This window comes from Plasmodium yoelii (genome assembly GCF_900002385.2).
Source record: "Plasmodium yoelii strain 17X genome assembly, chromosome: 8".
Classification (NCBI taxonomy): Eukaryota; Apicomplexa; class Aconoidasida; order Haemosporida; family Plasmodiidae; genus Plasmodium; species Plasmodium yoelii.
The window spans coordinates 72,494-84,584 of NC_036180.2; the positions used below are offsets into that span (position 1 = coordinate 72,494).

Genomic DNA, 12,091 nt, shown 5'->3' on the forward strand with positions numbered 1-12,091 from the left:
TTATATATAATCAAAAGTTAAAAGGATAGTATGCCTATATATATAATGTAATTATTTATTAATATTTACATTTTTATTGTATTATTAAAAATGTTAGATGCATAACATGCCTGTTATAGATAATGTTGTATTGTCGAACCTCGATTTATATTATATGAATATCTATTATATATTGGTAATATGTTTAATTAATATTAAAAATATACTCATTAACCTGAAGGTATATTATAATGTAGGTAATTGTTCCAAACGAATCGAATTATAATTATACTATGATATATAAAATTATTATACTGTTCGGTTATAAAAATACGATTTAAATTAAAACAAATGATACAAATAATAAATTTTACTAAATAAAATGTTTTATCAAATAAAGAAGCATATTGTTATGCATAATTCAATATAGCTATGATTATCAAGCTTTATATAATAAATAATTATGAAATATCATTATATGAATTAATATATGCAATATAGACATTTTTTTAATCATATAAAATCGATATGAACATCCAATTATATATATTATAACTTATGAAAAAATGTTATGTGGTCCTTTTCATATTAGATTATGCCCTTTGGGGTTGCATATTTTAACTTTTGAACTTTATTTCCTGATTAAACATATAGGGATGATGCATATATTTAATTAGTGTTTAAATTATAAAAAATTAATACAATATAATACTTAATCCTATCCCGAATATGGAGTTCATAAACACAACCCTGACCCACAACATAAAAACTGTTTAAAAATTATACAAAAACAGTATAAAAATATTATAACTATACATATATAACATTATATATTATTGATTATATTATTTAATTATTATTATAGATCAAATAATTATGTTCAAAAATTATGGTAAAAAATTATTTATTTTCAAATAGACAGTTTCTTAAAATATATTAATCATTATTACTATTCCTGAAATAGTCACTGTTATTCGAACCATATATTAATGATCCATTCTCTTCATTATTTTTTTAGCTTTTCTCTTATTTGTTGTTTTTGAGATCGTTTCCGAAATCCAAATAATGAATACTAATGTAAAAATGGTAAACATATTAATATTTTTTGATAATCGTATATAAGTAATCATGTAAATAATTTATAAATTCCTTATTATTTACCTTATAAGAAATTCCTAAAAGAAATCCTATTACACCAATTATCGATAAAACTGGAATTAATTTGTTTGTTATCGACAGACTTGATGATGTAGCTCCAGAATTTTGTACTTGATCATGTCCAGAATCTTGTAAACTATTTTCTTTTATGTTTATCGGTGAAAGGGGTTGAATATCGCTACAATCATTTTTATTATTTTTACAATAAGTTTTAAAATTATTATAATCATCTGATAATGTAGACAATACTTGATAATAAGGACTATCTTTAGTAATATTAGGATGTTTGTTAAGTTCATCATATTTTTTAACAAATTCATTAGCTTTTACTAAATAATTTTTACTTGTTCTATCGTTTGCATCAATTTCAGAATACATGTTACATAATGATTTAAATCCAGCATACAAATTAGACACATTATCAATACCATTATTCATCAAACATTTGTTTGCTTCTATGAACTCCTTAAAATTATTATATCCCGTTTTATCTTTTAATGAATCACTACAATTTTTATCATTTTTAGTACATTTAGTATAATGCGTATTATCCTTTATATGCACTTCATAAAAATCATTTATGTTTTTGATTTTGTTATCTTTCTTTAGGCTTAACATATAATTTAACCATAACATAATGTATATAATAAACATTTTATGTTTCTCATCACTAGAACCACTAAAATCACTAATCCTATTAATAATATTTTGCTCGAACAACCATAGAAATCCAGCATTTATTTTATCAGCCTCAGTTTCACATTTATTTTCTGAACCATCTTTAGGACAATAATTCTTAGCATTCCCTAATTTATTAATATCTTTACTTGTAGAGTTGTTTAAGTCATCTGGTAAAAATGTTCTCAATGTATTAAACCTCGAACACTAATAAAACATTTAAAAAAGTATAATAAAAATATACTTTAATGAAACTCTTATAAAATAAAGTTTAATGATATTTATATATAATACAATATCAAAAAAAGTAAAGGGAGTTATTATTATTAAAAAATGCATATACTATTTGGTTATCCATTATAATGGAATTTTATTTTTGATTTGTAAATTGAGTAAACACATCCTGTTTTATATAAACTCCCTCCAATATGTGACGTAAATACTTTAACCTTATAAATAACAATTGTCTGTAGTTAAATATATTATAATTTTTTTAATAATTAATATAGAATAATAAAACAATATTATTACTAAAGAAAAGTTACATTCCTTTTTATGATAATTAGCTAAATTACCTTAAATAGAAGGTTGGTTAATACATTTTTGATTAAATATAGATATAATGCATTTTATACAAAAAATGACTATTATTAATAAAACATGGTATACTTTATTATAAAAGTGGGGATACTCTTATAATAAATTTAAAGTATGTTTGAGCATAGAAAAGGAATATATTTATATCTTATGTTTTAATGATTGCCCTTCTAAAACTTAAATAATTTATATATCTAAAAAATAAAAAATTATATTATTACTAAATCCTTAAAAGTATATAAATAATAATTTTTTTTAAATATATTAAATATTTACATACTTGTTTCTAATACTATATACCACTGTTTTATTAAAATTATAGACTTTCAAATTAAATTGTGTTGCTTACATCTTTATACAAATTACAAAGATGTATATTATTTTTATTTAATATAGATTAATTTATATCCCATTTTAATGAGTCCAATAACTTTATTTTTATTCCCATATACTTCAATTCAGAAATATACATTATTGAGTAATTTTATGATATATTTTGCCATGTTTTCAATTCTTTAAAACAACAATTAGAATCGAACCCATACTTATTATGATATTTATAAGCTTAAATAAGTATTTAAATATAGATTGTTTTTAAAATAATACTTAGTAAATATTAAACATATATACCTACTGATGATATTTTAAAGTATAATAGAAAACTATGTTTAATTAGGTTGTTATATTATCGTTTAAGAGAAGAGAGATAAGATATATTTTCTCTTTTAATATATAAATTTAGATAAATATTCTCTAAATTTTGTGCATTGGCCATTTTTATCTTATATATTTTATTGTTATAGTTATCAATGTATATGAATTCAAATAATTTATTGAATTATATATTTTATTAATTCTATGGTAAAACAACGACGATATAATATGCGTTAATATGAAATAATAAAATGAAATTTAACATGAATTGAATCTTTAACCCTTTCTTTATTTATCCATTTTTTTATAATATAAAACCAAATATCCCAATTTGGATCATTAACAAATATATAAAAATTATATCATTATGATGTATTATTATGTGTCTGTTCGATAAAATTAATACTAATGTTTAATTATATGAAGGTTTCACAATAAAACAATATTTCAATATTAGTTAGTATAGTATTTTGTTAGATAATATGTATAGGCATATAATAATAACGCTACGCTATCTATCATATTATTTATAATTATTATAACAAAATATAAAATTTTATTAATATACTTATACTTATTTTTTAACTATTTTAAAATGTAATTTATTTATACCTCAAAACTATAAATTTCAAAAATGAATAGTGATTAATATAATATTATATCTTTATAGTAAATAAATTAATGTATATAGAGCTACCTTTATTATTTGAATTTAAAACTTTAGCATAAAATGAAACTATATATATTCGAAAATTAAAAGGGTGCATACATATATCTATAATTTAATTTTTTATTAATATGGGTATTTTTGTTGATTATTAAAAATGTTAGATGCATAAAATGCCTTTTATAGATAACGTTGTGTTTTCGATTTTCGATCGGTATTTTATGGATCAATATTTTATGATTGTCTATTATTACAGTTCAGTTGTATAACATGATTTAAATTAAAATAAATATGATACAAATCATAAATTCTACTAAATAAAATTTTCATAAAATAAAGAAATATATTATGATATATATAATTCAATATAGCTCTGGGTTATCAATGCTTATGTAATAGGAAATTATGGTATTCCATAATACGGCTTAATATATAGTCAATATCTATATTAATATATACAATATAGACATTTTATTTTAATCATATTAAATCGGCATGAACACTCAATATATTATACTTTATGGGAAAAATGTTATGAGGCCCTTTTCATATTAATGGCAGTACCCATTTTTTGGTTGCATATTTAGACTTCAACTTGAGATTAAACATATAGGGATGGTACATATATTAAATTAGTGTTCAAATTATACAAAATTAAGTAAAGATATAATACTTAGCCCTAACCCGAATGCGGGTTCCACAAACATAACCCTGACCCAGAACATAAAAACTATATAAAAATTATTCAAAAATTACTTCCCAATAGACAGTTTGTTAACATATATGAATCATTATTACTATCCCTGAAATAATCACTCTCTTCGAATCATATATTATTGATTCATTCTTTTCTTTATATTTTTTAGTTTTTCTCTTAATTTTTGTTTTTGAAATCGTTTCCGAAATCCAAATAATGAATACTAATATAAAATGTTAAGAAACATACGGTTGTTTGTTAATGTTTGCATATATATAATAATTTTTTTTTTTTTAATTCTTTATTATTTACCTTATAAGAAATTCCCAAAAAAAATGCTATTGCACCAAATATCGATAAAACTATAAATAATTTGTTTCCTATCGACGAACTTGATGATGTAACTTCAGATGTTTGTGCAGAACTTTGTATATAATTTTTTGGTTTTTCTATCGTTGGAAGGGATGAAAAATTTGTACAATTAACACCATTGCTAGTACATTTATTTATAAAATTATTATAATCAGTTAATAAAGTAGACAATAGTTGATTATATGAACTCTTTTCAGTAATACTAGAATCTCCCTCAAGTCTTTTATATTGGTCAACAAACTTTTTAGCATCTTCCAAATATTTCTTGCAATTTGGCTTTTGTTCATCAAATTCATAATGCATCGTACATAATGCAGTAAATGCATCATATAATCTAGATATATCATTAATATTCATATTCATCATATTTTTTTTTTCTATAAGTTCCTTATAACTACTATACTCCGTAAAATTCGCTATAGACTTTTTATAATTATCATCACCATTTATATATGTATTATAAAAAAAATTTAGACTCTCCTTTTCTTTATTTTCGATTCGGCTTAACATTTTACTTAACCATATTTTAATGTATTCAACAATATTTATGTTATTTTTTGCAACAGAATTAAACACAGAATAATCCTCAAAGAATGCATCAAGCAAATATAAGCATCCAGCATTAATTTTTTTGAGATTATTATCACACTCGTTACCATTACAATACTTTTTAAAATTTCCTTCATTCATAGTAAATTTATAGTTTCCACTACTGTCTAATCTATCGGAAAACGAGTTCCTTACAGAAAGGAATATTCCACACTAAGAAAGTATTTAAAAAAAATTAATAAAAACGCGAATTATTAAAAAATTTATTAAAATAATGTTTAATGATATTTATATATAATACAATATCAAAAAATGTAAAGGAAATTATTATTAAAAAATGCATATACCACTTTCTTATCCATTGTGATGAAATTTCATTTTATATTTGTAAATTGAGTAGAATATGCTATTTTATATACGATGCACCAAATATGTGATGCAAATACTTTAACCCTATATATAACAGCTGTCTGTAGTTAAATATATTATATTTTTTTCAATATTTAACTTAGTATAGGATACTAAAATAATATTATTACAAAGAAAAGTTACATTTATGATAATTATCTAAATTACCTTAAATAGATGGTTGCTTAATACATTTTAGTTAAATATATATATATATATATATAATGAATTTTATACAAAAAATGCTATTCTTACTAACATCTGGTATAACTTTATTATAAAAATATATATACTTTTATAAAGAATTTAATGTATATTTCCGTGTATTTATGTTTGAAGATAAAAAAGGAATATATTTATATCTTATTTTTTAATAATTGTCCTTCTAAAACTTAAATACTGTATATATCTAAAAAATAAAAATTTTTATTATTACTATAATCTTTAAAAGCATATAAATAATCATTTTTTAAAATGTATTAAATTTTTATATACTTGTTTCTTATAATACATAATATAGTTTTTCTAAAGTTATAGCATTTTCGAGTTATATGCTCCACTTTTTATGCAAATTATATAAATTTAATATTATTTTTAATTAATATATATGGATTCCAATTATATTTTAACATTTTCAATAACTTTATTTTTATTCCTATATACTTCAATTTATAAATATACCTTATTAGATCATTTTATAATATGTTTTGCACATCTTTCCCACGGTTTAAAACGACAATTAGCACTGAAACCGCATTTATAAGCTTAAATAAGTCTTTTAATGCATATTATTTTTAAAATAATACTTAGTAAATATTAAATATTAACATATAAATAATTATTGATGCAAATTTTAAAGTATAATAGAAAACCATGTGTATTGGGTTGGTATATTTACATTTTAGATAGGAGAGATAAGGGAAGTATGTTTTTTTAAGACAATGATATACCCATATAATATTTACCTATTCTATATAGTTTAATTATGTTTTATATTTTCTACCATTAAATCTTTCGGTCCATGTATATATATTAAAATTAATCATTAAAAATGGCTTAGAATAATTTTCTAAGTATATAGTTTGCTTTTATATTTTATAATAAACTATATTTAGTTTTATGATGAAAAACTATATAATTATTAATATTATTTTGCTTGGCAGTGTTAATTCTAATATTACCGCATTAGATCTTACTTAAATAAATGTTATAATATTTTATTTTATATTATATGCATACAATTTTAATATTATCACTCGTTTAATAATATATATGATGAATTTATACCCACGTACTGTATCAAATAAACATAATATATTTGTTCGTATTTAATTCATTATCTATTTTTATTACTATTATTATTGTTACTGCTATATCACTGTATAGTACAACGGAATAATTAATGCGATTAATAAAAATACTTTAAATCAATTAGTAATTTTTTTGTTTCATTGTTTTAAAATATAACATTTTAGAACATATTATCTAGCAATAACAATATATTTGTGAATTTGTATATATATAATAACCTAATAAAAATATTATTAATTCAAATTAAATTAATTATTACATACCTTTTCTGTATACTTTGCATTAATATATAATTGTATATGTTTCCTAAATTTAACGTATTTAGTCTTTGTCCATTGATACAATATTATATATATAAATATTAAAATAATAACATTAATTTTATGTATTAGATTGTTTATAAGCATTATAACAAACTATAACATTAAATTCTATTAATATACTTATATTTTATTTTTTGACTATTTTAAATATAATTTATTTATACCTCAAAATATAAAATTTACAAATTAATAGTGATTAATCTAATGTTATACCTTATGGTAAATAAATTAAGGTGTATAAATCAACTTCTATTAATACTAATTAATTTTAATACAAATGTAAAGGGAATACAAAAAGAGAATAGTAACTACAATTAAAGTTTCAAAAATATTGTATATATAGTGCGATTTTTATTGTATTATTAAAAATGTTAGATTCATAAAACATGTTTTATAGATATCGTTGTATTGTCGAATGTCGATTGATATTTCATGCATCTATATTTTATGACTACCTATTATATATTGGTAATATCTTTAATTAATCTTAAAAACCAACGTATTAATATGAATATATATTGTAATGTAGATGAATGTTCAAAATGAATCATCTTATAATTCATACCCAGCTTCATATATAATGCTATTATTGCAGTTTGGTTGTATAATATAATTTAAATTAAAGTGATTGTAACACAAATTATAGGCTTTCTAAATAAAATTTTCGTCAAATAAAGAAACATATTGCGTTATGCATAACTCGATGTACCACATATTAACAAATTTTATATAATAGTAATTATGACATAGCATAATATGAATTCATACATAACCAATATTTATATTAATATATCCAATATGGACATTTTTTTTTAATCATATTAAATCTATATTAACACATAATTGTATATATTATAACTTATGAAAAAATGTTATACAACCCCATTAATATTAGCTTATGTCCCTTCTTGGTTGCATGTTGACTTTTGAACTTTAGCTCGAAATTAAAGGTACGAAAATGGTAAATATATTTGATCAGCATTTATAGACCAATAAATATTATCAAATTATAAAAAAATGATAAGAATATAACCCTAACCCAAAACATCGATTCCATAAAACAAAATTATAACCCACAGTACAAAACCCTGATCCAAAATACGAGTTTCCCAAAATGTAACTCTAAACCTGAACCTAACCCCTCAAAATAGCTTATAAGTTTATTAATAAGTGCGTTTAAATTAGTAAATTCAAAAATCATTAATACATAATATATGTGCATGGAAATAAGGACAAATGAGTTTTTGACAAATGATAAACAAAGACAAATGAGTTTTTGACAAATGATAAACAAAGACAAATGAGTTTTTGACAAATGATAAACAAAGACAAATTAATTACATAACGTGATTATATATTAAATTAAAAAATATATAATAATAAAACAAACAATTAAATCAAATATCATTATTCTATAGAACGTAAACAAGTGTAACTTTTATGCCACAAAATATTAAATATACTATTTTTAATCATTTAAGCAAGTATAATAAAAAAAAATAATAAAGAGTGGTTATATTTATATTTTTCATAATTTAAAGCGATATTCCCTGACTTTCCGCCAGCTCTTAAATAGTAAAAAAACCGCCGGTGCAAGTATTAATAGTAATTTCATTGTTCCTAATGCTATCATAGACAACACAGTTATAATAGAGAACACAATCAAACCCTTAAGTAATTTTTCTTCTTTTTTCTTCAATTTGTTATTAATTTTTAATTCCATATACTTTTTACTTAATTTAATTCTATAATATTCAAGTTTAAATTTTTTTTTTTGAGTCCTCAATTTTTTTTCAAAACTTTCCAATTGTTTAAAGTCTTCATGTTCTGATACAGAACTATTTTCATCTTTTTTTATTATTATTTTATCATGTATTGGCTGTATTGCTAATTCATTATCCCCTTTATTATCAAGCTCTTTTTTAAATTCTTCTATTTCTTTGTGAAGTCCATGAATTAACTTTTTCGTTTTTTTATCTACATTATTTAAATCGGGTAGTGTATTACTTTCTTTATGCTTCTTTATTTGTGAATCTATAATATTTCGAAGGTTTGTTATTTCTTCGTCATCATTGCAGTCATTAAATTGATCTACAAGACTCAAAGTTGATTGATAAAAATCATTTAAATCGAATTGATTGTCTACATCTGCTAATATCCTATTATTTCTAAATTTTGTTATATTCCTTTCAAGACATATACTTCTCTCGTTTACAAAGTATAATTCCTACAAAGAAATAAAATATTTATTAACACATATATAACTATTTTTTATTGTTCCTTTAACTTATCGTATGTGTTTTGCCAATATATGAAACAATAATATAAGGCTAGTGTGAACAAATAAATACGAAAACTATAATGAAATGTTATTAATAATAAAATAATATGTAACTTACATTTTTGGCATATTCAAAAGAACAAATAATAATTGAAAAAAAAACAAATTTTAAAATGCTGATTCTCATTTTTAACGTTATTTATTAAATAAAAGAAATAATATATGTAGTTTGAAATAATGATGATAACTTGATATTTATTCAAAAAATAGTAATATTTACTGATTGTTTGTTCTAAAATTTATGAATAAATGATATATCTATAAAAAACGGAATTTATTTCATTTATTAACTTTTTGCACTTTCTATAGAATTAATTTATGTAATTGTTGTAACAAATTTCGTTATATTCATTAAAAGTATTTATGGATATAAATATTATATTTTTTTTTTACAAACAAATATTAATTTTTCTCTAAAAAATACAACACTTTTAACATTTTAATTATAAAAAATATATATGTATATAATATAATAATTTCCACTAAAATATATTTTTTGGAAATTTGCTGCACAAATAGGCTTTTAATATAATTTATAATACGTCGGTGTATTTAGTGGCACCGTTCTAATATTTTATAAGCTTATATTTTCCTATTATTGTTTACATACGAGCAAATTAATAAATATCAATTAAAATAATAAAATACTAGATACATGTATATTGTAAATCAATATATGGAAACATGAAAAATAATTAACAAAGCACCGTTGCTATTTACATTTAAATGGTTTATAATTTATTATATTTTATTGTTATGCTTCTCCAATTTTAAATATTACTTAATAACATTCTATATTTTATTTTTCTTCGTTTTTTAAAATATATGGTCTCTCCATAGATTGGTATGTAATAATTTTATTTAAAAATATATCTCAGATATACAGCATCAAATAAATTATTTATATTAAAATATAAAATATTCATATTTTCAAGTATGCCTCGTATAAATTACAACGGAAAATACATGCAAAATCAAAAATTTGTAACAAATTATCAATTTATTATTATATGAAATCAGAAAATGAAATACGCTTAATAACAAATGCTTTATTTTGTCGTATTCATTAAACACGTATTATAGTACCTTTAATATTTAAACATTATATTGTCTTTATTTTTATAAATACTGTTTAAATAAAACATAAATATGGCACATTAGTTATCATAGAACATTTCCTCATATAAAAAATGTATTATATATTTTTTTATAAAAATAGGGTGAATGAGTTTTAAATGACTCTCATATATTAAAGCCCTAATTGTTTGTGTTAATAAATGAAATGTTGTTTGTTTAGTACTATTTAAATTTATACATTTTTTAAATTCGACTTCAAATATAAGTTAATTAAATTTATCATATAAACAATTGATTTTTCTTTTATAAACAAAAAAAATAAATTAATAAATGGTACAGGGTCGGCTTGCACAAGTTTGTATATATTTAATAATCCCACTTTCTCATCAACTCAATTTACAACATTTATCATGTTTTTTCTTTACTTTCATTTTTTCAAACACATAAATACTAACATAAAAACTAACGTAAAAATTACCAAAATATATAATATTTTCCAGTGGAAAAATATTTTTAAAATATTATACTAATTCCTAAAATAATAGCTATTAAAATAAATATATCTTTAATGTAACTTCTCTCCTTTAAATAAATTTCCTCCAAATAGTACTTTGTACTTCTATTCCATTCAAAAGCATTCCTTCATCAGTTTCTTTATTTGTCACTTTATTTATCATTTGGTTCAGGTGGTACTGAGGGGTAAAATCATTTTAAATGTCTTTTTGGTTGAAATCATAGTTTATTTTCTTGCAATTTCCATTATTCTCCCCCCGTTTCTCATATTAAACATTGTAATTATTTAAATCAACGTTCTCTTCTAGGGCCAAATAGACACTTTGGAATCATCTTTCCATATCGATTCCAATATTCGACCAATTGCCCAATAAAGCATTAACCAAAATTAACATTAAAATACAAAAAGACATAGTTAAACACATTTACCATTAAGTTATATTAACACGAAATGCAATTCTTATAATTTATCAAAATATATTTCTTTATTCGTTTCTTTTCATAGTAATCTTCATCCTCATTTTTTTTCTTACATATTTAGACTTAATGTAAATCTTAAAATCTCTAACTTATTCTATACATATTTCTAATAATTAGTTTCCTATAAATATTTAAAACAATTCATTAAACTAATAAATATGATCAAATTATTAAAAAATAAATACAATATAATACTTAGCCCTAACCCCAATGTGGGATCCACAACATAAAAACTATATAAAAATTATGAAAAAATTACTTCGAAATAGACAATTTCTTAAAATATA

The 12,091-nt window shown here is 20.8% G+C and overlaps 3 protein-coding genes across 3 annotated transcripts; all 3 read right to left on the minus strand.

Annotated features, from left to right (window-relative positions):
- Positions 1-985: 985 nt before the first annotated feature.
- PY17X_0800900 (uncharacterized protein) lies at positions 986-2,173 on the minus strand (the record flags this gene model as incomplete). The annotated part of the gene is made up of 3 exons (XM_719124.2): positions 986-1,051; positions 1,141-2,022; positions 2,159-2,173. 3 exons carry the CDS (start codon positions 2,171-2,173, stop codon positions 986-988), a joined length of 963 nt encoding a protein of 320 aa, XP_724217.2.
- A 2,393-nt stretch (positions 2,174-4,566) lies between these two features.
- On the minus strand, positions 4,567-5,713 carry PY17X_0801000 (PIR protein; the record flags this gene model as incomplete). Its single annotated transcript, XM_022955621.1, has 3 exons — positions 4,567-4,653; positions 4,743-5,564; positions 5,699-5,713. The coding sequence occupies 3 exons, from the start codon at positions 5,711-5,713 to the stop codon at positions 4,567-4,569; spliced, it is 924 nt and encodes a 307-aa protein (XP_022811876.1).
- Positions 5,714-8,921: 3,208 nt separating this feature from the next.
- PY17X_0801100 (fam-b protein) lies at positions 8,922-9,861 on the minus strand (the record flags this gene model as incomplete). Its single annotated transcript, XM_022955622.1, has 2 exons — positions 8,922-9,620; positions 9,793-9,861. 2 exons carry the CDS (start codon positions 9,859-9,861, stop codon positions 8,922-8,924), a joined length of 768 nt encoding a protein of 255 aa, XP_022811877.1.
- Between the last annotated feature and the right edge of the window lie 2,230 nt (positions 9,862-12,091).